This window comes from Rhipicephalus sanguineus, chromosome 5 (genome assembly GCF_013339695.2).
Source record: "Rhipicephalus sanguineus isolate Rsan-2018 chromosome 5, BIME_Rsan_1.4, whole genome shotgun sequence".
Classification (NCBI taxonomy): domain Eukaryota; kingdom Metazoa; phylum Arthropoda; class Arachnida; order Ixodida; family Ixodidae; genus Rhipicephalus; species Rhipicephalus sanguineus.
The window spans coordinates 85,024,956-85,049,721 of NC_051180.1; the positions used below are offsets into that span (position 1 = coordinate 85,024,956).

Here is a 24,766-nt window from a genome sequence, read left to right on the forward strand (position 1 = left end):
TTTTTCTTTTGTATGAAAAAAAATTGAAGGTGAGGCAATCCTAAAAAGACCATTGGATTTGTGATGCAGTTACTTGCCCTCCTCTTAAGAAAGTGAGACAAGGGTAAAACACGTTCTTCAGAGGAGCGTAAGTAACTGTACCACGTATTCCTACCAACTAGCACAAACCAGTATTCATTTCAATGTCATAGTATTTATTTTCTCACAAGACAAATACGAATTTTTTTAGTGGGCTCAATGCTTTGTGTCAAGGGAGTGAGCACGATCTCAGAAGCAGCACGTCATTGAGTGTACTCTGTGATGTGCGAGACCGCTGTTCTGATAAAAATATCGCCAGGTCTGCGTGGAACACGCAGAACTGTCACAGCAAAAGCTAGAAGAGCGGACTTTGTAGAGCCCGTTGTTGTCTCTTGGGGCAACTAATACAAGTACACATGCAAGGTACCCACTACGTCATAAATCTTCGCAATTTTTCTGAAGTAGCGAAGTTCCCACTATGCCATTTTTCGTCATTCTTCGGAGAATCGCGGTACCCGCTACACATCTGTAAGGCATTATCTGCACTTTGTGCTGTGGCTGATGATGATGAAGAATTATGGCTGAGCACTTTGCAGTGGGTGTTGCGGAATGGGCGCCTCCATTCCATTCCAATTCCATTCCGGGGAATCAGAACTTGCCGCATTTCCATTCCTATCAATTCCTCGGAATGAAAAACTTCCCATTCGCACTCTGGGAATGGCCTGGCAGTTCGATTCCATTCCTGCAATTCCTCAACGTAGGAAAGGCATCTTGATAGTTTTATCGAGTTAAGAATGAACGCCCTATAAAGCTGATGTCATCAGATGCATTAAGAACTACAAAAGTACACAAACCACATTACCAAGGTCGAGGGATAGTAGCTTGGTGACACATCTGGTGCAGTACAACCACCCTACTAATTTCCATAGGGGCGTTCTCCCGCTACCTATAGTATTTGCATGGTCAACATGTTTGAACGAATGGTGGTGGTTCAATATTGTTTATGCTTATATATGTTAATGCTAATATGACGACATAGCATATTTTTATGCTGACAAAAGTGCCTTTGCATCGAATACGGAACACTGGGCCGCACGGCTCGTCAGCACTCACGCTTGTCAAGCGCGCCTCGAAAGCATGGATGGCGTGAGGAGAACTTTCTGTGTTCGCCTGTGCGCAGGCATGCAATGTCTTCCTTGTCGCAAAGGGTATTTACGTGTGTCGGGCACTAACCTGCTCGTGAGATAAAGATCAGGGTGTGCATAGAGTATTCAGCACTTTCGTGTGGGGGTATCAATGGGAACCAACGCGCAGGGGTAATTTGTTTTTCCCTTCGGTATCTGCTTGGATAATGCATTTGTTTGTACACTAACTTATGCCTCGGTTTGTAGTAGGCGCGTTGCTTATAAATGTACCGTGCTTGTAATCAGCCAAGCCATTTTAAAAATACTGCTTTATTGTTAATTTGCGAGGCTCTGACTTACTAACGTTTGAAGCCTGAAAAACAGCACGTAGACGAAAACGTGCTCTATTTTCGGAAAAAGACGTAATTCCATTCCCATTCCATTCCGTGCAAAAGGCGCTTAATTCTATTCCCATTTCATTCCGGGGTGGCGAAAATGTGGAATGATTCCGGAGTCATTCCAATTCAGAAGTGGCAACTCCGCCACACTGGTGGGAAGCATTAAACCACACACTCTTTGCGCTGTTAGCATTTTGTGATGACTGGTTGTTTTTTTACTCTTCTGCCACGCTATATTACATATGTTAACGTGATTCCTTGCCCGACATGAAGCCCGTATAGAGTATTTTTGCGATGGAGTTACAGGCAGCAGCGTGGCACTGTGGTGGAAGACCCGACTGCCACGCAGAGGGCGCGGATTAAAATTCTATCCGATCCTAGAATTTTGTTTCTCATTTAATTGTTTCTTATATCACGCGATAGCGATCCCGTACACCGGCGGCGGCGGCCAACTATGGCGCCAAAATCGGCTGTTGTGATCTCATAGCAGCTTTCCCTGTAACAAACTTCAGCGCCGACAATGCTCTCTCCACTTTGGCCTGCTTGACAGGCTCGCAAAAGTCCACTTGCGTTAATATAAACATCTCTGGTTGTCACTGTTTTTGTTTTTCGCACAATTTCAACATATCTTTGCCCTGGAATTCCTGTCTGAGGTACGCGCTAATATTACACCCTGAGATATGCTGACATTGCATGAGCTGCGTTCCGAATTACGAAATTTTCTCGTGAACCGAAAAACGATTGAAAAAATTTCGGTTTCGCTCCGGAACGAAATAATAGATAAAGTTTCGGTTACGTTTTCGTTCCGGTCAAAAATATCGTTTTTTTTTTTCGTTTTTCGTTTTCGGTTTTCGTTCCGTTCCGACACTCTGGTTAACACATACACTCGACCTATAAGTACCACGCCGTTCCGTAATGAATTTACGGGAGGAGTGTAACCGAGGAGAAACACTTGCGGATGACACGTATATGTGCTTCCATATAGCGTCCGGATCCATTGCAAGTACACGCGCCTCTCCTAAAACGGGTAAAGCTCCAAACACATTCAACATTTCCCGTCGGTGTATAGGTGAGACTCTCCACATAAGCTGCCGCCAGCGCCAAAGTGCTACGCAAACACTCCAGACGCGCGCGCTGGTGACACCGAACACGTTGAGTGCTATCGAACCGTGGGGGACTGGCTCTTAAGGGTTCGTATAAGAAAGAGAGTGCAGACGTGAAGGTTGTTTTCGAAGGTTTCCTCTCTCAGTCTTAGACGTGCGCGGCATTTGCACGCGAGCACTACATTTATATTTTTTGATGACCAGGCAGGTGCCACATGCTTTAATTGCAATCAAAACAGTCCATATACCAATTCATGAGGGTTACGAAACAGCTGATTCGACAGCAACAGCGCTGAAAATCACAACGATAAAAATATCCAAACAAATATTAAAGTTAGAGACACAAGAGATGAGGTATAACGCTTAACGCTGCATACTTCCATGCAGGAGCCTAAAAGGAGGCTGTGTTGCGTTTCCCGTGTGTTCTGTCTCTACACTCTAAATATTTTCACGCGTAGTAAGCGTGAAACGCGCCCCTCGGCCTCCTAAAATTCGTTTTGTGTACCACGTGACTCAAAATACGCGTTGTTTTCCTCCACCCAAGCGTGACGCCGGTCGAGGAAACGCACATTCGCTGTATTTTACGCGTGATGCGGGATTCTACGCGTGAGAACCGGAAAACTCACGCTGAGGAAAAGTTTGCGACGCCGATCGCGCTTCTCCCCATCACGCGTATATATATCCTGATAAAATCGCCAACACAGCCGTGCATGCGACGGCGCCGTTACTCGCCTCTGATTTGCTGCTGCGCTTTGCGCCTCCTTTCATTTATGTTTGTTTTTCACGCGAAGGCCTTGAACGGTGGCGCTTGCTTCGGTATATACTTTTGGCGGGAAAACGGGGTTAGAGTCGTTGGAGTCATTGACTTAGCAAGCACATTGTGCATCGTCTCTGCCTGCCCTTCGAACGTGTACTGTGCGGAGGGTTCGCTTTGTGGTGTTGAAAAGTGGTGAAGTCATGAATAACTTGACATCGATTGACCTGCGTGGTGTGCCGCGCGGTAGATGCAAGAACACTGAATGCGACTGCCCGGAGTTCTCGCGCGACACGGCGCCAGTCACTGCGAACTCTGCTATTCCGGCAGGATGGTGTGCATACTGCGGGCACTCGCCTGCCATTCACGGCCGCTTGGAATACCTGGGTAAGCAAATATTTCGAAATGTGTTTGCTCATTATATATTTTACAACTATTTTCCCAATAGTGACGTTTCTTGCTATTGACCTCTGAACTAGACAGTATAGTAATCAGGCCAAGTGCTCTGTGTACAGCACTGACGGACTGAAACGCGAAAATTTAGGGCTATGTAATTCACGTACTTTCATTTTCAACATCTCCATTTCGTGTCATAGTGGCGTAATTTTGGCTCGAACACTTACATCAGAGCCAACATTAACTTTAGATGCCGGATTCGTAGCGACGTGACGTGGTTACCTTGAGTAATTGCTCATGGAAGTATTTCTACTAAAGAAAGTGATGTCGCTTTTCAGTCCGAGAGTTTCTGTAAGGGGCCGCCTGGCGCCTCGCGCGGTGAATAAACAGCATGATAAACAGCGCCTGCTTCCTCCGTCCTCCGCAGAGCGCCTCGAAAATGACTAAAAATATATTGTATGCCGTGAATTCATGTAGTCGATGCGTACATTACGAAGCGTTAAAATTGTGCCATATCCAACAAAACACGCGCGTTAAGGCCACAATAAAATTGTGTGTTTTTGCTGCACATCAAGGCTGAAGTTCGCTTTTTTTATGTGAGTGCGCAACGCATGAGACCATAAGTATTGTTTGAAGCCGCTATTGCCAAGAGACCGATCTGGTTACAGGCGAACTATTTATGCCCCAACCTAGCCTTTTATAGTAAGATAGAGACTGCGTCACCTTCAGGAATTTCAGGCTACTGGGTGAAGTCGCACTTGTGCGCATTGATTAGGGAGTTTTCGAATAGGGGCCCCAAACGTTTGGGGCCCAAAGGCCTCTTGCGTAGGCTCGCTTTGGGCCAAGCAGGGGTTATAGTTTTCGAATAGGGTCTGCGGTGATTTGGGCACTCCCCCTATTCTAGGTCACTGTGGTCTTGGCCGAGAGCCGTCGCTTCGAAGTGAGTGCCGTCATGTTTGTTTGACGCAAAGCTTTTGGGGCAGGCTTTGGAGTTCTCTCTCTTTCTCGCTCTTTCTATCTTTATCCGCTGTCTCTTTTTCTCCTGCTGTCTATTGCTCGATTCCCCTTTCGTTCAATTTAATTCTCTCTCTCTCTATTATTGTTTCTCTTCGTTTTTCTCTCTTTCTCTCAGTCTGTCAAACTCCGTTTTTGTTCTATTTCCTTTTTGTGTCTGTTCTTTTCTACCTTTCTCTCCATATTTCTTTATCTGCCTTTCTATCTTTTTTTCTCTTTGTGCCTTTTCATTCTATATGTCACTTGTTCTGTTTCATTCCATCTCTTTTCGCTTTTGCACACTCTCCTTCTCTGTACTCGTTCTCTCACCCAGCCGAGTTATTGCATCCCACGCCGGACATATCGATGCAGCCGGAGAGCGTGCGCCGAGCGCACGTCTTCGGGGAGACAAGGAGAGGATGAAGCGAGTGCGCGTCGTATGGGGATGGTAGTTATCACGAACACTCCGCCGGGGTTTGCCGAGCATAAGCAGCTCTGCTATTCAGTTTATCAAGATACGTTGTTCATGTCCAAGAGCACTATCGCTAAGTACGGAGGCCAGGATTACTGCTTTGAGAAATGCTTTGTTGCTTCGGAGTGATGGTCAGCTCAACATAAATGACACCTTTCGAAACCTATGAGGCGCGAGTCGTGCGGTGCGCGTAAAAGTCGTTCTACTTCCACAAACACTATAATTGCGGAAGAGTGCTTAGCTTACCTGGCTGCCAACCGTCAAGACAGCGGTTCGAGTCCCACCGCGGGCACAAATCTCTTTTTTTTTTTTTTTGCAGCTGTTCCTCTCTATGGATGAACGGTTGCACCACAATGTTTCTTCTTTGGGGCTTGCAGTTGCGTCATACGGGATGTCAAACATACGGTTAACCTCTCTGCATTTAGTCTCGAGAATGACTAACGGTTCTGCCAACGTAGGGGAACAACTTTTGATTGAAAAGCTCGCAAGATCTGTTGGAGTGTATGGGGTTCAGAAAGAGGCACTCGTCTTACTTCCGCAATTATATTTATCGCTGTGAAATTTATATTTGTTTATCTGTGCAGACAATAGATTAAGAAGGACATTCTGAAAGCGGAATAGATGCACCCCACGTGAAGGCACTTTTAAAAGCATCCTTTATCATGAGGAGCACGTCACCAGTGGCGGTATTACCGGCTTATCTCCTAAACGAAGAACTGGTAAGACAGTTCTGTACTTTCTTATGTCCCTCTTTATTTCTTCAGATTGACATATTTGAAAAGATTTTATTGGCGCCCAGTGTAATCTGGAGCACTCACTTTTTTTTCATTTGTGCTCAAACAGATTGCCGGTGTACGCACTATACTTGATCTTACGACTTCAAAATTCCTTTGTACTATTCTTGCTGACCTCTAATGCCGCTATAATTAAATCAACAAAGAGCCACGAAGTTTTATTGATTGTGCGCTGTATTCTGTGTTCATGAAGTTTAATTCCACGTTTTCTCTTTCAGCTTGCCTTTGAAAGTGAACTGAGATTTTCAAGTACTATCGAGGAGAATGTCAAGCGTCTCAGCAAAATTCTGCCTGCAGTGGCGACAGTGTCATCCTTAGCGGACCCATCGTACACAGAGGTGGATGCGTACCTGAGGCCAAGGCTCGCAAAATGGCCCTAATTTCAGAGGTGAGTAAAATAGTTTTTTAAGAGCCAAAGTTTCAGAAGCAATCCATAACGTCATCATTCTTCTAACACTACTCAGTTTTCAGCAGTGTATCAGAACATTTAACGCCGCAGTCGCAATGTCAGCTTTGTCGACAAAATCATTTTCATGCATTTGTAGTTCTGTACCAAGTGAACTTGGACAACGGTTCATTCGATCAGGTACCAATTTAATTTCTCTTTTTTATCTTTGACAGGTTTCACCCGCAGACATTATCGGCCCGTGCATTGTGTGGGGCGACATGGAGGAGCTTGTATGCGGCAAAGAGCCCAGCGAAACCCGGAAGCTACAGCGGAACACGTCGCTAGAAAAAGCACCGGTGCTTTGTTTGTGTGTGTACTACGACAAGGACCTTGCGTATCCTGCTGCTTTTGGCCAGTTGCTTGGGTTAGTTCAAGCAGCCGTTAAACGTGCCGGCATCGACGAAATTCCATGGGCGCAGAAAGGGCTACGGGATTGGTTCACGAAACTACACTTCGTTTGAGTTAAGTACACATCAAAGTTTATGTGCTGCTTAAAAAGACATCAAAAATTCAAGCGCCTATTTTACAGTTCCTGTGTGTTTTTTTCTTGGATTGCTCTTCAATAAAAAGAAACGTTTTTGTAAGTTATGGTCAATAAAAGTTTTAGTCAAATTTTAATTCTTGTAAATATTTCGTTCTACTAAACCCCTTATCTTTGATTCAAAATGTAAAGTGTCAGAGCACTCCGCGCAAAATTCCTCACTCAAATTTCTGGACTACCGTATACATAAGTAATCGCCTCGAAAGAATGCATGCACATCAGAGGCTTAATGGTAGGATTCGCCAGATGCACCTGTGGAAGATGCTTTATGAAAGTTTACCTTGCACTGCCTTCCATGGCGTTGGGGTTTGTGACTAGCGAAGTTTGAGACAATCCAGAACGCCTTCATTCTGCTAACACTACTAAATTTTGAATGGTGTATAACGAAGATCTAACGCCGCAATCGCGATGTGAGGCTTGTCGATCCGTGACGGGAGGCCTTCCTAATGCTTAGTTAAGGTGTAAGAGAGGATTTTTACTTACTTGATGCGGGATTCTCCTGCTCTTTAAAATGTGTTTCTGACTGTCAGAAAGTGTTTAAAAGTAAATTTGAGAGAAGATAATATTTGTTGTGCTGTATATATTTGTTGATGCTTGGCGGCTGTTTGGCGGATATATGTGCTCGTTGCCCGGCATTAAATAGCTAATTACAAAAATCAAGTTTCAATTTTCATGTTGCGCATGTGAACATCCCATTGGTTCTGCGTAACACGAGCTTGGTAGCTGCACCGTAAATACAGACAGCACTGCCGATGTTGAGCTGTGCGTATATATGCGCCGTTGGGTACAACATGGAAAGAGTAGCCAGTGAATTAATGAAAGCTTGTGTCTAATTTCTAGCCTACTCCCTGTACTACAAACCGAAATACATATTTATGTTTCAACCAGAAAGCTCATTTTACCGTCTCGCAGTGTCGCGTTCTATAGTTTGCACATGTGCAAGATGAAAAGGGAAAATTAATTTTTTGTGATGCGCTAATTAATGCCAGGCATCAGTATGTATACTCTCCAAGAAGCCGCCAAGCATATACAGCACAACAAATATTATCTTCTTTCAGCTTTCTTTTTAGATGATTTCTGACGGTCAGAAAGGCATTTCAAGGAGCGGGAGAACGCCGCATTAAGTAAGTAAAACTCCTCTCTTACACCTTCTCTAAGCGTTAAAAAGGTTGCCAGTCACGGTTGGCAAGCGTGGTACGCTTAGCGTGAAAGCGCACCACGCGTAGAACAAGCGTGCAAAAAATCGCCCCCACTCACGCTCCGCAAGCGTTATGCATCCGGCAAGTCATGCATAGGGAGCGTGATTTTTTCAGCGTGAAAGCACACCACGCATAGAACAAGCGTGCAAAAACACGCCCCCTACTCACGCTTGCTACGCGTGAAAATATTTAGAGTGTACTCTTCCTCACAAAAAGCAGCCGTCTTTATTGTTCGTGATTTTAACATTCACAATCTCGGCGCCTGGTTTGCTTCATCGACATCTTTCGAAGATACGGTTGGAAGTTTCATTAAACCGCTCTTTGTAGGCACAACATTGTTCCTGATTATGCTTCTAAGTAAATTATGTAACGCCCGTGAGTCTATGACAGCATAAGCGCCAAAATATGGAGAATTTAGCCCTGTCTTTCATGCTCAGTCTTCTCCTTTTTTCAGTAGTGCAGGCTGCAATAATTAATTCACAAAAATAGGAGAGAATGGAAAGGCTTTTGCCCATTTTCTCTTCCCAATGTCGTCACGGTCTTCCGACTACATCTACTCCTCATAAATTATTTCTCGAGGAATATTTTCTCCCGATGTCAGTACAATGTTAGCACGCCGAGTGAGCTTCTCAATAACTAATTGAGCTGATTTTCTCGTGACACTTAGTTTATGGTCTATCTAAACAACAAAAGCGTATTAACGACGCCGCTATTTTCTCTCGGCACAGTTAATATTAAAAACTAGAATGTGAATATTCGATGCCAGTAAATATTTAATGTCAGTATACCAGCTGTCCGTGGTATACATACAGTAGGGCAACAGGAAATCGGTTTTCATCACTGGTACAAATAACTTTACCCATAAAAGTACCGCATTTACACACAAGGGGCGGAATCCACAATATTTTTTTCTCCTCCTGAAGGGCTCATCGTGACTGGCCGACTGGCTTCACTAATTATACTTCCACAATCACGATTGGCTGAATATCTCTCACGAACAATTCAAGCGAAATAGGTTTTCGTTATTACAATATCCATAGCGTCACGGTCCCAAGCAGAAGATCGCAGTTTCAAAAACCTCTCGTGTATATACTGCATATATGTAGTCTGTACTGGCTACGCGTGGCTATCACTTGACTAAACACCTAACCCTTCGCTCTGCGTTATTTTTTCTGATTCTGCACTCAAGAGCCGCTGCCTTTTGCGTTTAAGGGCCCTAAGTCATAAAGATAATTCAGGGCCTTGTGTGTTTCGTATCAGGCGTCTCTCTAATAGTGCAAGTGTACGTCTGAGACGTCTAGTCGTCGTTATTAAATATTACAATATTACATATTGACATTGTCCGGGCACTAGCGGCGAATGCTCTCCGTCTATTCAAACTATACTCAGACTGAATTCGCGCTGCTGTTGGCCAGCTCACCAACCTAAGTGCATCCTGTTCTCGAGCGCTTGCGGGAAGGGCAGCACCAAGTCTCCGGGTTCCAGAGCGGTGGACAGCGTCTCCATCGACGGGAACGAGACGAGTCCGAAGCTCGAACAGAAGCGGGGCGTCGGCACAGAGTCCAGGCTCCAGGGAGGAGAGTAGTAGTCGAAGTAGTGCACTGTCAGTAGGCCACGAGCAAATGAGAGAGTGAGACGGGAAGAGAAAGAATCGAAGAGCCTAGACAAATGAGTGGCATAAAAAACAGTGATACACAATATAAATGAAAGCAGCAATCAAGAAGAAAGAGGCAAAGAAAACAAGGGAGGAAACGTGATAGAGGAGCGCTCAAATGTATACCGTTTCTTCGCGATTTCAGTTTCAAAAGTTCATATGAAACCTTACAAAAGGCTACCATATTCAGCGCAAGGTCCAATGGCGCAACAAGTGTAGGCGGAATCTCCTGTGAAAGTAAAAAAAATAAACAAAACGCCAACAACATAGGAATAAAATGTTCACAAATGCGTTAATACAAATGTAAGTGGCATAAGATATTAACAAGAAATAGCCATACACCTATATCCCAAAAAAGAACAATACAGAGCTATACATAAAATACCTTTTTATTACCTTTAAAGAATGACCTGGCTTAGCTATTTTCTAAAATTAAATCCTGGGATTTTACGCGCCAACACCATGAAATGATTATGAAGCAAGCCACAGTGGGGGACTCCATGTTAATTCTCATGACTGGGGGTTCTCTAACGTGCACATATACCTAAATACAGGGTTGTGCTTACCTTTCACCCCGTCGAAATGTGGCTGCCGTGGTCGAATACGCACCCTCGTGCTTATCATCGCAAAAACCACAGATGCTAAGTCACCGCGGCTTGTCTCTGGTGACACTTGATAAATTATAGTTTGTCCTTCACATTTTTCTACTCACAGACAAATTCATAACGCAAAACTTACAAAAATAGGCTCTTAGTGTTTTAAGTCTAAGCAAAGATAGTGTTTCTACTAAGTGTTCCTTCCTGTGAACGAAGAATATGTACCATCGCCATAGAGCACGTCGTTCGGGTTGTCATGAATACCGCCGCTGAGTTCCGAGAGCAAGCCATTGGAAGGGGTCGAACCCACGAAAGGTCGCGACATGTCCTCCTCGTAGACGACCTTCTGCAACGTTTCTACGTACAGCTTGACGTAGTCCTCCCGGTGTTCCGTCGTAAGCAGCCTGTGTCATACATTCATGAGGGAGTGGGTGAGAGAAGAGAAGAGGAAGGAATTTGGCAAGTTTATCAGTACCCGTGGTCGCGACAGTGGGTGAATGAAACAGGTTTAAATGCCGGCACTTAATCACGTGTTGAATCGCTCTAAAATTAGGCGCATGCGCAGGAAAGAACCGAAAAGAGATGTTCCCATCGTTTAACAGCTGTCTTTCCCCAACTATGGCAACAAGAAATATTCATGTATAGAGACTAGTGCGAACAAGTACGATGCTACCCGTTCTCTCTTCATCGTAGAAGAGGAAGGCGTGCGGATACAAGAACAACAGGAGAGAAACAAGCAACATAAACACCGTGTGTCCCGCCTCACAGTGAAAAGTGCATGAATGAGTAAATGTCGAGACTCGAAGTACACCGGACTGCGCGCGCGTTTACAACCGCCGGCTCATTGTGTTCACCGTGTATTCTGGGCATCCGAGCAGGGACTGCAGTAGAATAATAATATCTGGGGTTTTACGTGACAATAACACCACATGATTATGAAGCACGCTTCCGCGGAGAGCTCCGGAAATTTCGACCATCTGATGTTCTTTAACGTGCACTGACATAGCCCAGTACACGGGCCCTTAGCATTTCGCCACCAACGAAATAAGACCACCGCGGCAGGGATTGAACCCGCGACTTTCGGGTCACCTGCCGAGCACCGTAACCCCTGAACGACCCAGGAGGCGGACGGGGCGCGGTAGAATCTTATCGCGTTAGGACTTGCCTCACGGCGGTGAAAATTAACCTTTGTTGTCCATACCAGTGTTTCCAAAATAGAGTTCTGGACTCCGACTCTATATTCGTTGCTCATAGGTACCCGCCACAAAAAAAACTCGCGCCAAACGCCTCTCAACAGTTTCGCTGCGAAATTCGCAACTACAGCACTCCTAAATCAATGCTATCCGCCTCCGCACTGAGTAAAAGCAAAACGACACCTAAATGTACATCTCTGAGGCGATTTCACAGAGTTTTCCGTGAGTCGTTTAGACGACTGCAAAAAAATAACAAGAAAACATCAGTCGGCTTTTTTATAGAAGGCAAATACGCCGTTAGGCGAAAGCGATGCCACCGGAAAAAGTAAAGACGAAAAAATGACAGCGTTGGGACTACATGCGTCATCTGATTTCGTGCGAAAGCGTCTATACGTTTAACAAAAAAGAAAAGAAGAGAAGCCCTGGGCATTGTTTACGCGCGGCATTAACCCCATGAGTCTTCCATAGCTGCTGAAATAACGGTCGCGGCGCGGTGGAACTCGAACTACTTTGGACGAGTTAGCCAACTCTTTCGAAAACACTGCACGCCGTAATGTTCGCTCTTGGGAAACTGTGCATTTGGTCTTTCGAAAGTAAACCGCTCAAACTTATCACTACATGGCGACGCTCCCACGCTCTCCCTCCCCTCTCCCTTTCTCTCTCTCCATTGCTCTTTGTGGTTTTATTAGTAGGGCATTGGTTTGGGATAGTTGGGGTATGTGATCCATAACGTCATTTTTTACGCCAAATCAAAGTGGACAACGGCAGAGAAGCATGAAAGTTGTACAAACGTTCGCGCTTGTGCATGTTGCGTTCTTAAGTGTCTTTGTCGACTTTGATTTGGCGCTAAGAACAACGCGATGAATAACTGGTTTTATTTGTTTCTCCTCTAGTCAAAGAATACGATGAGAAAGTTGGCACCTCTCTCTACGTTTAAATAGAAACTGAGGACCGCATGCTACCAGGAACAGCGGCGAGGTGTATCCGCAATAGAGATCGTAGACGGCGTCTTGGTAGTGTAACAATATTGCAAAGCGCTCTGTTTGACATTCGTGTCTGACAGGAAAGTATATAGTGTCAGGTGTGGCGAAGTACTTTGATGTTGCTCGTTCCCACTGCATCGTCGAAAAAAAAAAGAAGTAAGGCGTGTAAACACGAACGCAAGAACAGAAACAGGCATCAGCACAAATGCCGTGTGTTCCGTGTACTCCACACTGAAAAAAGTACATTATGGAACTGAATTATAGTTTTGCAAGTCTTTTGTAAGTCACGGGTATACACATCCAACTGCGCTGAAGTTTACAACTGCCGCCTCATTGTGTGTTCTCAGTGGGTGTTGGGCATTCTCGAAATCCACCTATTAGCGTAACTGTAGTTTGTACAGCGCCACGATTCAACGGGACACAAGAAAGGTTCACACACAACAGAGCGCTATGTTTTGTGTGAGCGTTTCTTGTGTCCCGTCGATTCGTTGTGCTATACAAGATATAGTTAGGCTATATAACAACCCGACCTTATCATTAGCGCTTGTAGGTTACCTCGCCAGAGTTGAATTCGTACTGGTGAGTAGTTTCTGGCAGAGCTGTCAAGCTATTGCGCATTCAGATCACGGTGCATTTCACACCTCTGTCGGTATGCGTAGTAAGTGGAGTTTCTAACCCAAAACCCAGCCGATTTTACGGAACACAGGGCGAGTTTGAGGAGCTTACATGATGCAGTATTTCTCGTCGAGTGGTCAGGGAACGATCTCGAGACCATCAAAGTGTCCCGGTATGAATGTGCGATGGACCCACTTTCTTCCCGACGAAATTGTGTGTTTATTAAAACAACGAGCAGGACAGATTTAAACGTACCCATTAGAACAAGTAGCCGCTTTCAAGAGCGGTTATTTGTTCTGTCTACTGTTTACTATACGTTTACTGTTTTAACAGTATAGTTTTGGCTCTTGAAACTCTCTTAACATGAAATGTCGTTACATTGAAATATTTTAAAGTTGTTCATGGTGCTACGCACGTAATGTAGATCTTTTCTGATGTACTGAAAAAAAATATTACAGCATATTTCCAAGGATACGAACGTGACGTCGATTGGATCCTCCTATTTTTCTCCCACGAGAGTTCACACGTGACATAGTAGTCACGATGGGGCCCGCGGAAGCGGCGTCTTTACTGCGCGGTTATAGTGTCAACTTTGAGCCAAGTGGAACACGGTATGCCACTCACTTCCACCAGTTGTAAGCCAAGCCGAGTTCGTTCTCGCTGTTTCCGCACCAGAGAACAAGGCTGGCGTGGTGACCAAGACGGCGTACCTGCAAACGCCACGGCATTTAATTAAGTTTGCTGCACTAATATCAGAGATGCGAGCTAAACTCAACATGCAACAATAATACGAACTATTCCTTTTTTTTCACTCCCTCACAACAATATATGTAGACAGTCTATAAACACTCTAAAAATGGGTTTAGACAGTCTATAGACTGTTTAAATCAATTTTTGTAAAGGCTGTTTGCTACTGAGACAATGCAAGATGAAGTATACAGCCTATTACAAGTATTTCATGACGTAAACGCGTTTGTAGTGACGTTCAAACATTGCAGATACCTGCACCTTTTCCCTTTTTTATTTCAAGTGACACTGGCGTAGCCAGGGGGGGGGGGGGAGGGGGGAAGAGTTAGAGAGCTAGGGGGTGGGGTGAATCAAGCTCTCCCGAGAGTTTTCAATTTTGCATGTCTGTACACCAGCACAAGCATACAAACGCATGCACGCATGCACGAACGTGCATAAAGTATGCTCGAACCCCCCCCCCCCCCCCACACACACACACTCCATTCGAAAAAAAATCCTGGCTACAGCCCTGGCAAGTGAAGAGAACGGTGGCTCGCGGTCGCTTCGGCCTTGACGTCTACAGGCATGGATACTAAAAGAGGAGACGGGCAAAGTATGGGGCGGCGACGCTTGCCTCGGCGTAGTGCGGTGGCTCTGCTTCAGTATTATGTAGAGCACGGCGAGAAACCGGAGTTGGCGAGCTGGCGCAGCGCGCTCACGCCTGAAGAACAATCGGAGGGGCGTCGACAGCAGCAACGCGAATGCAGTAAGCGAAGGCGGGACCTTGCAGATGCAGGGAATGCGGCCAAAAAAGGCCCCGAGTCCGAGGATGAAAGTCGCTCACGCCGGAGGAAAGAGTGCAGGGGCTTATTCAGCAGAAACGCGAATACAAACGGCAGTACAGCTTCGCTGGTAATCCGTAACCGTATGGCTGTTGCGGCCGCACGAGTTTTGTTCCGCTACTCTCGCTTCACGTTTTAGATGCGAAGCAGCTTATGGTGGGCCTTTGTCCGTCCCTCTCTCCTTCCTTCCCGCGGCGTCCACCCCCCCACTGCGCATGCGCGTCCCCTTCCCCCCTCTCTCCTCTAGGAATCATCTACTCTACGGAGCGGAGCGCACGACAGGTGGTGCGACAGCTGCATATACCACTGGGGGCGCCACGGTAGTTCCGCGGTATGAAGACGACGGAGCGCGCGCGCCTCATTCTCTCTCCTGTGCAGCGCCGCGATGAGCGCTCGCGCCGCTGCCGCTGTTAGATACGAACTGCGCACCATTGCAGCATCCAGCTTTTCAGCGGATAAGTGCGGCATTCCCACAGAGGCAGGGGAGTGTGAGTCATCCCCAGAGCGACGCCTTCGCGCCAGAGCCGAGGTGGTTCGTATTCCACGTTCATCGATCCTGGGACGATGGCCTCACCGGGATGCAACATGATGAAAAGGACGCATTGCATCTCTAGGCGCGCGCTCTTACACGCAAGAGTGCAGTCCACCGGCAACAAGGCTCTGGGTCTCCCATTGGCCGAAAGTGACGCCACCTGTTTGAGACTGCCAATTGGACGAACCTGACATCATCGCGCCCCAGTTCTTGATTGGCTGGAAGTGACGTATGGGAAAGCTTTATAAGAAGCACAACCATCGAAAGCCGGGTGTGTTCTCCTGGCCGTGGTCCGCAGCGTACGAGATGCTGCCGGCCGAAACCATGTTTATCTGCAGTCTTCTCATCCTATTTTATTAATGCTCATATTGTAAATAAATCTACGTTCTTCATCGCACTTCCGCGTCAATCAAGGCCAACTCCCGCACCTCAGCGGCGGGATGCAATAACTGGTGGCAGCGGTGGGATGCAATAACTGGTGGCAGCGGTAAGGATGGACCCTCGATCCAAGAAGTTCTCAGCGACAGGGAACGGACTCCGGAAGGACTGAGCGTCTGGGTACGGCGAGTGAGGAAGCCTTCAACCCGCAGAGTCCTGAGCAACTGGGAAGAAAGACAGAGTGGAGTCTTCGACCCAGAAAGTCCTGAGCAACTGGGAGCAGCGGACGGATGAACCAAATGGCATGGTGTTGCATCCGTGGGTGAGCGTGTGGCTTTTTTCCTTTTGATTCGCCAGACTTCAAAACTTGTGTGTTAATTTTGATTGTTCTGGGAATCGGGTGATTTGTCGCAACTGAGTGTTTGCACAAATTTAAGGAAACAGTTCGAACCACCGGTCAGAGCAGCTGAAATGGATCTGAGAAGGTTGACGAGGTCAGACCTGCTGTTGTTGTGCGATGAGTTGGGAGTGGATGTGGACAAGAATATGAAAAAACCAGCTATCCAAAAGGCAATTAAGGAAAGTGAAAATGACGATGAGAGTATTCGGATTGCTTGGGAAGTGTTGCAGGACGCGCAAAAGCGAGAGCTAGAGCGGGAAGAACGCTTGAGAGAACATGAGCGACAACAGCAAAAACACGAAAAAGAAATGGCTGAGATACAGGTTGAAATACTGAAGTCGCGTGCAGCGGCGGGTATCGAAGGGGACAACCTTGTGAGACCAAGCGATGTCGAGCCATGTCGGATGGACCAGTGGATTAAACCCTACAAGATGGGAGAGGACATTGCGTTGTTCTTGGTCCATTTCGAGAGAACTTGCGAGAGGTGTAAATTTTCTCCGAGCACTTGGTCGCAGCGCTTAGTGACGTTGTTACCCTGTGAGGCAGCGAATGTAGTCGCAAGATTGAGTGTGAGTGATGCGGAGGACTACGGGAAAGTAAAAGCAACGCTTTTGAAGAGGTACCGAATTTCCTCAGAAGCATTTAGGCAGCGTTTCAGAGACGCTAGCAAAAAGAGTAATGAGGACTACTCTGAGTTCGCGTACGGTTTGAAAACAAACCTCTTGGAGTGGCTGAAGGGCGCCGATGTCTACGAAAGTAGAGATAAGGTTGTGGAGTGTATATGTCTCGAACAATTCTACCGCAGTATTCCACAGGCAGTGAGGCTTTGGATACAAGACAGAGATGGCGTAGATACGATAGACAAAGCGGCGCTGCTAGCTGCTGAGTATGTGATGCGGCGAAAGCTCACTACTGAAGACGAGCGTTCGCAAGGAAGAGATAATCAGGGAGGATTTATCTATCCCAAAAAGCAGAAACAGGAAAAAGCTATTGAGAGGGTCGAACCTGCGGAAAAGACACAGGAAGGGAACCACGATAACGGAGTTAGCAACACTCCCGAAGAAAAACAAAAGAAGGCTGACGCTCGAGAATTCGAGAAAAGACGGCCGTTCCGATGTTATAATTGCCAGGGTCTAGGTCACTTTGCTGCGGAATGCAAGAAAGAAAAGGCAGTAGTGCTTTCCTACGTGAACGAAAGCGAAGAAAGCTTTGAGCTTCTTCGTCCATACCTACAGGAGTTACGTATTAACGGAAAGACCTGTAGTGTATTAAGAGACAGCGGAGCAACCATGGACCTAGTTCACCCTTCTTTTGTAAGCGCAGATGACTATACAGGGAAGGTAATCTGGATTAAATCAGTGCTAGAAAATCACAGCGTTTGCTTACCAATAGCGAGAGTCACAGTATCCGGTCCTTTCGGAGACCTGGAGACAGAGGCAGGCGTCTCGGAGGCACTGTCAATGAACTATCCTTATCTCTTTTCAAACCATTCGGAACGTTTGTTACGGGATCGTGGTTGAGAGTTCGGAGAGAAAACGGTGCAAGCATCCACGCGCTCGCCAGCCCGCCAAATCGCCGCTCAGCTGGCGGACGAAACAAGCATAGGGGCCAGACGTAAGGAAACGCATTCCCAACTGGAACCTAATGCCGCGGCGGAAAAAGCAAAGAGCGTGATAGATGAAGGGGCGCGTAAGTTGATTCCCGCTGAACACCGTCCCCGCCAAGCTATGGCGCCAGTTGAAATAACAAAAAAGGAGACCGGCTCCATACTTCCTCCTGGATTGAGTAGCGTTGTCTTGCCTCCTCTCAATGTAAACAGAAAGCCCGTGAGCGCCGTGCGAAAGAGAGACCGGACGCTTACAACTTCAAACTACGAAGCGAAAGAATGCCATTCTATGCGGAACGTAAGCATTCGCAAAGAAGGAATGGAATTCATCCGCGTAGCTACACTTTGCGTGTGTATTATTCTAGTGTTTCTCATTATTCATTCAGTTTCTCTAAATTTTCTTTGCAACGACAATGGCATGCGGACCTTGTCGGCATTTGAGGAAAAATGGAAAGCTGTTTTGAAGGGTTGTTCGAATTTTTGTGTCAAAATTGAGCATAACGACAGTGTTGATTTCGAAAATGTACAAGCCTGGCGAGTCAAAGGTCAAGGGCCTGCGCTTGCGCATGGAGCAGCGCTATGTTGTTTTGTTTGTTTGACACACTTTGTCCAGGACGTGGGCCAAGGAAGTCATCGAACAACGGTCGCCGCCAGTGGGCTACAGGCTTCACCTCCGTTCTTCATGGCCAGCGAATTGTGTTCACCGGCCATTCCGAACTTCCGGGGCGAGGAGGAGCTGTTAGATACGAACTGCGCACCATTGCAGCATCCAGCTTTTCAGCGGATAAGTGCGGCATTCCCACAGAGGCAGGGGAGTGTGAGTCATCCCCAGAGCGACGCCTTCGCGCCAGAGCCGAGGTGGTTCGTATTCCACGTTCATCGATCCTGGGACGATGGCCTCACCGGGATGCAACATGATGAAAAGGACGCATTGCATCTCTAGGCGCGCGCTCTTACACGCAAGAGTGCAGTCCACCGGCAACAAGGCTCTGGGTCTCCCATTGGCCGAAAGTGACGCCACCTGTTTGAGACTGCCAATTGGACGAACCTGACATCATCGCGCCCCAGTTCTTGATTGGCTGGAAGTGACGTATGGGAAAGCTTTATAAGAAGCACAACCATCGAAAGCCGGGTGTGTTCTCCTGGCCGTGGTCCGCAGCGTACGAGATGCTGCCGGCCGAAACCATGTTTATCTGCAGTCTTCTCATCCTATTTTATTAATGCTCATATTGTAAATAAATCTACGTTCTTCATCGCACTTCCGCGTCAATCAAGGCCAACTCCCGCACCTCAGCGGCGGGATGCAATACCGCGAAACGGGAGCGGCGACGTGGCGATCCCGAACTTCGGGTTCGCGAAGCCGAAAGGAAACATGAACGGCGGCAAGCGCACGCTGCACTTCGGGTCCCGGAAGCCGAATCAAAACGTCAACGTCGAGCGGCGGATCTCGAGATGGCGCGGAAACGCGAAGCCGAATCGAAACGTCAACGTCGAGTGGCGGATCTCGAGGCGGCGGGGCAACGCGAAGCCGAATGGAAACAAAAAATAATTAAAACAAAAAATTATACCATCTCCCGTTCAAGCTAACAATCTCCCCGCTTCTTCGCATCCACACATGGTTCCCTTTAGAAGAACAGACTGTTGGGCGAGTTGGTAATGCATTATGTGAAAACTGCGCGAAGAACGTAGACAAAGGGAGAAACGGACGACACAAGCGCGTACTAACAACTGTTAGTATGCGCATACTAACGCATACGTAAGCATACGTAACGTAAGCGCATACTAACGAGTTGTTAGTATGCGCTTGTGTCGTCCGTTTCTCCCTTTGTCTACGTTCTTCGCGCAGTTTTCACATAATGGTTCACTTTAGCGGGAGATGGTGTAATTTGTTTTGCATGTGTAAGCATTCTAGGTCTACTACCCGCCAGAACAAAAAAAAAAGAACAAGAACACCGTGAGTCCGCGAGGTATCTAGCTGCTGACCAAGGGGTGCATGAGTTCTTACGTTGGTTATTATATAACAATGCCGCATTACTGCAGAAGGACTGTATAGTTGCCGCTACAAGTAACCACATACAAGCTATAGAGCAGCATAAATGACGGCTAAAAATGGCTAGTGTTCCCCAAATGATGACTAATACTGGCTTGTGTCGGCTAAATTACGAATAATGTCAGCTAGTGTTGCATAATGTACACTCTTAAAAAAAAGGGTGTCTGTACTGACTACCTTTGGGTGATAACCGCCTTGCTACACATATGATGACCTTTTGGGGTGTCAAAGGACTCCCTTCGTTCTTCAGACCAACGACTCCCTTCTTCACCAGCAGAGAGAGAGTATGTATTACTCCCAACGCAGGAGTCTACGCGACTACCTTTTATTTCCCGCTAGTACCTCCAGGTAGTCAGGGTGACCCCTTTGCCATGGTAACGCTGACCCCCACCGGAGCGTTCCTTTGACTTCGTTGCCCTTAAGGACAGTGGTGTACATGACTCCCCTGGCAAGAGTCAGTGTGACCACTTCGTGGTACTCAATGAGACGCTCTGCAACAAATAATGCGTTTATTTTTTCTTCTCGGTCGATATTGATGAAACTTGCTGAGTTTAGGTTTACTTATGTGGCGATTTCAAATATGCAATTATCTGGAAGAAAACGCAGTTTTAACATATACAAATTTCATGTGTCTTGATGAGGAAGCCTTTCCAAACTTGGAGAGTTACAAAGTAAATCGACATATTGCTATAGTTAAGAGATAAAACCTGTATGCAATAGTTTTAAAGGAGTTTACTGCGCTGTTCTGGCAAAATGTTCATGAACCCACTAGACCACATACGAACCCGCGTTTTAAACCCATTTGAGTTAAAAGTTACGTAATATTGAACTCTCGTGAGCGAATCACCAGCTAGACATACACTTACTGGTCAATGTTCAGCATACTATAACTATTGTTAAGTGGGTTTAGAACATGCATTCTGGTTATGTTGCATACAGTTCCCGTTTCATATTATTGTGATATGCTTACTTTGTAACTCGTGCAGGCCTAACATGGCACATGAAATGTTTGATATACTTAATTAACGCGACATATAATAGTAAAAAAATATTTGCATTTTCAAAATCAGCGTACAAATACACATAAACTAAACAAGTTTTATAGAGATTGATCAAGAATTTCAAAAGAACTTCAAATCAGAGCGAACACCATTAGGGTTTTTATCTGACAATCGACGAAAGTTGGTGCCGCTACCTCTTGTTACTCAACAAGGCACTTCCACCGGGTTTACTCAAACAGGAACACTGTGGTGGATGCATGACAGCCGCAACAAGTTTTTGTAGCAACTTTACAGTGGTGCACTCGATTCCTCTGGGGGAAATAAAATACTACTCGAAGTTTACATAGATGAGTCTCAGAACAATTGCCGCTCGCGTAAAACAACAAAAAATGTTTATTCTAGAAGAAAGTAAGCCATGCAACACGGAAACAGAAGAGATGCGGACAGCTCAAACGCTAGCGTTTGGTTTGTCTGTGTCTTTTCTCTTTCACGTCTGCATGCCTTCATCCTACAATGAATTCCTATAAACAAACTGAAATTTCTGTGATTCGTAAAATTATTCTCTGGATCGGTTTTAAACACTTCATGCCATTTCATACATGTTCACATTGTAATGACAACCTACTGTTTGATCAATAAGCACCTAAACTATAGGCATAACATCCTGCGAATAATGCGTAGTCCTTAGCCACGTCTCCATCATTGTTAAACATTATATATATATATATATATATATATATATATATATATATATATATATATATATATATATATATATATGTATGTGTGTGTGTGTGTGTGTGTGTGTGTGTGTGTGTGTGTGTGTGTGTGTGTGTGTGTGAGTGAGTGAGTGAGTGAGTGAGTGAGTGAGTGAGTGAGTGAGTGAGTGAGTGAGTGAGTGAGTGAGTGAGTGAGTGAGTGTGTGTGCGTGCGTGCGTGCGTGCGTGCGTGCGTGCGTGCGTGCGTGCGTGCGTGCGTGCGTGCGTGCGTGCGTGCGTGTGTGCGTGTGTGCGTGTGTGTGTGTGTGTGTGTGTGTGTGTGTGTGTGTGTGTGTGTGTGTGTGTGTGTGTGTGTGTGTGTGTGTGTGTGTGTGTGTGTGTGTGTGTGTGTGTGTGTGTGTGTGTGTGTGTGTGTGTGTGTGTGTGTGTGTGTGTGTGTGTGTGTGTGTGTGTGTGTGTGTGTGTGTGTGTGTGTGTGTGTGTGTGTGTGTGTGTGTGTGTGTGTGTGTGTGTGTGTGTGTGTGTGTGTGTGTGTGTGTGTGTGTGTGTGTGTGTCATTCCATGCCAAGTGTCCCAGACGTGGCGCTCGCACATCGCAAAGTTTGCTGATAAAATTTGTGCATTTTTCCTGTGCCACAAGGAGTATTGTGGCAAAACACTTTTGCTCGAAAAAAAATTTGACAATCATGCGCCCCCTCGAAATCCGCTTCTATTTATTAAACTGTACCTAATAGAAAAATGTGTATAAAATATATTTTTGTGTGTTGAGCTACGAAACCGCGCTTGCGCTATCGCAGATGTTCTGTTTATTTGTCCCATTCATTATTTCCGAATTTTTGTGTTTCACTACCAGCTATACGTAGCTTCAAAAACTACAAAAATCTTCAAAGTTCGTGAATTTTTCTCTAGCTATCTGGAACTCACCCTAACCAATATTAATAATAGCCTGATTTCCAGGAAAGTGTATTTTAGTACAGAAATGTTTAGGGGTAAAATAGACTTCAAATCTTTCCGAAAAAAATTGTGATATTAGAGAAAATGTACGATTTGTCGCATGTTTGACCGTATTTTTCATACTGATGCGGTCCAAGTAAAAATCGTCGTCATATGGCGTTTGATAGAAGACTTCATCGTTAAGTAATGAAGAAAGTCCAATCAAATCATTTTTTTGTTTTAAGGAAGAAAATAATTTTTGAATTTGGCCCTCCGAACGCGCAGTGCATTTCATTTTGTTGCCACTTCACCGCAAAGCACGTGGTCGCCCTTACAGCTGACACTAGTCACAGGCAGCGGCCAGATGCGAGATGTATGTCAGTGGCTCGTGAGTGGTCAAAAGTCTTGCCGCGCTGTCAGGGCGACGAGTAATGAATTTGCGTTACAATGTGAACTTGCTAGGCGGGCCCGATGGGAAGTATGGACGCCCGAGAGCAGCCTGTGGAGTCGTTGGCACAATGTGCTAGAGGGACGTCTGCACAACTAGCATACACATAGTGAAAGAAATAATGCACACTGTATACACTTGTTTCTCAGGGTATACGTGTTGTACACGAGTGTGGATGCAAACCGTTGTATAAACAGAGTACTGCTGTTTTTCATGACGCGGATCAGCGCACGCGAGAGATTGTGGAGGCAGCCAAAATGCAAAGGGAGGGCAGCAACTGCGTGAGCATGACGTCAGTGTCATTGACACAGAAGGAAATGGCTTTCTTGGAAGGGTCACTACATTTTGGGGGAGTGAGTAGCTGATGCGCGCTGACACACTGCACACCTGTGGCATTGGTGTTTTTGTTTTGTCATAGTCATATTTGTATATATTTAGGGCACATGTTAATAATAAATTCAGTTGGAAGTTTGCGCCCGTCCGTGTCTGTTTCTTCCGTCGTCTTAGAAAATTTTGCGCAAGAAGTAGTGATCGTGGTCGTACCTTTTCGTGAAAAGTGGCAAGTCATCTCACTTGCGCCAGCGGATCGCCTTACCTTTGCGTGTGGCGTTTGGTGCTCATCTGTTTCTTTCGAGATGCGCGCAACCAAAACCGCAGTAATATCAACCTTTTCTTTCTATGTTTACAGATAAGTACCACACATCGCACCCAAATAATAAGCTGTTTACTTGTGTATTTCTGAATGCTTGCAGATTTTCCTGATCACATACTGCTTCGGCGCACCTTCATTAAACTATCATCACCTCCTTTTCACGTGTAGCTCCGAGCTTACGTAACAGAGAAGCCACGTTTCCTGCGCGTCAGGCGCTATCAGTTTCGATTTCGTCCTTGAAATTCGAGGATGAATATCACGAATTACGTGTAACTGTCGCGATTAAAAAATATGTGTATGCCATAAATTGGCACGCGCTACAACTTTCTAATATAAACAACTACCTCCAAGTCAGGAATTAAAAGTTAATTAATGAGTTTTTGTTAATTAATCTCTTCATTGCCATTTTAGTTGCAGCAAACTATTTCCTTCTTGACATAGAGTGCGTGCGCGAAAACATCTTGAGCGTGACTATTATACAATTTTGATAAGAAATATGTGTTTTCTAAAAAAACATCCTTCTAATTGTACGGAGGTCATGCAGCGGAAACAGTTGCAGCTGGCTAAGGGAGTAACAGACCCTCAAAGTACAGCAAAGTTAATGAGTATCCCTGGTTTTGTTCATTGCCATGACACTTCATGGAATCTGGTGTGTGAGCGCTGCCCTTATCAGATTAAAAGGTGATCGATCTTTCTGTCATCATGTGTTTGTTTTTGTGCACTTGACTATTTCAGGTTGCTTCAAGACTGCACATTGAAGCTCTACAGCTGCATTTGACCAGGAAGCCTCCTTGGAAACTTCGTGTCTCGAAGTAGTGAAGACGTGTCCAAGAATTCGGAATAGCCACGCTTAAGGTCTGGCCGTGAGTGGTCTCGAATCAGTGCAACCTGCTGTCCTTTTCGCCAGAATGCCACCTGACCCTGACATGGTCTGGGAACACGACACTGCCAAGCTCATGCACGCAAGCTGTGTCACCTATTGGGGTCCTGTATCTCAGATGACTACATGAGAATGCTGTACTACATGAGAACTACACATGTTAAATGCTTTGCGCTGTATGCCACATAAAATGTGTAATGGATATCGTAAAGAAGTGTTTGATGGCTGGCCGTTGATTCCTATTCATAAAAACTGACTGCTGGCTATGCTAATGTTTATGCCAGGCCTAATACATTGCCGCATTTGACAGTAATGAAC

The 24,766-nt window shown here is 45.8% G+C and overlaps 1 protein-coding gene across 1 annotated transcript in view; it reads right to left on the bottom strand.

Annotated features, from left to right (window-relative positions):
- Positions 1-24,766, bottom strand: part of LOC119393931 (beta-mannosidase-like) — a 75,303-nt gene that overhangs the window by 32,645 nt on the left and 17,892 nt on the right. The window contains exons 3-5 of the mRNA XM_037661124.2: positions 13,906-13,991; positions 10,716-10,894; positions 9,665-9,841 (exon numbers count right to left, since the gene is read on the bottom strand). Of these exons, the coding sequence (XP_037517052.1) occupies positions 9,665-9,841; positions 10,716-10,894; positions 13,906-13,991 (442 nt within the window). The remainder of the gene's footprint in view (positions 1-9,664; positions 9,842-10,715; positions 10,895-13,905; positions 13,992-24,766) is intronic.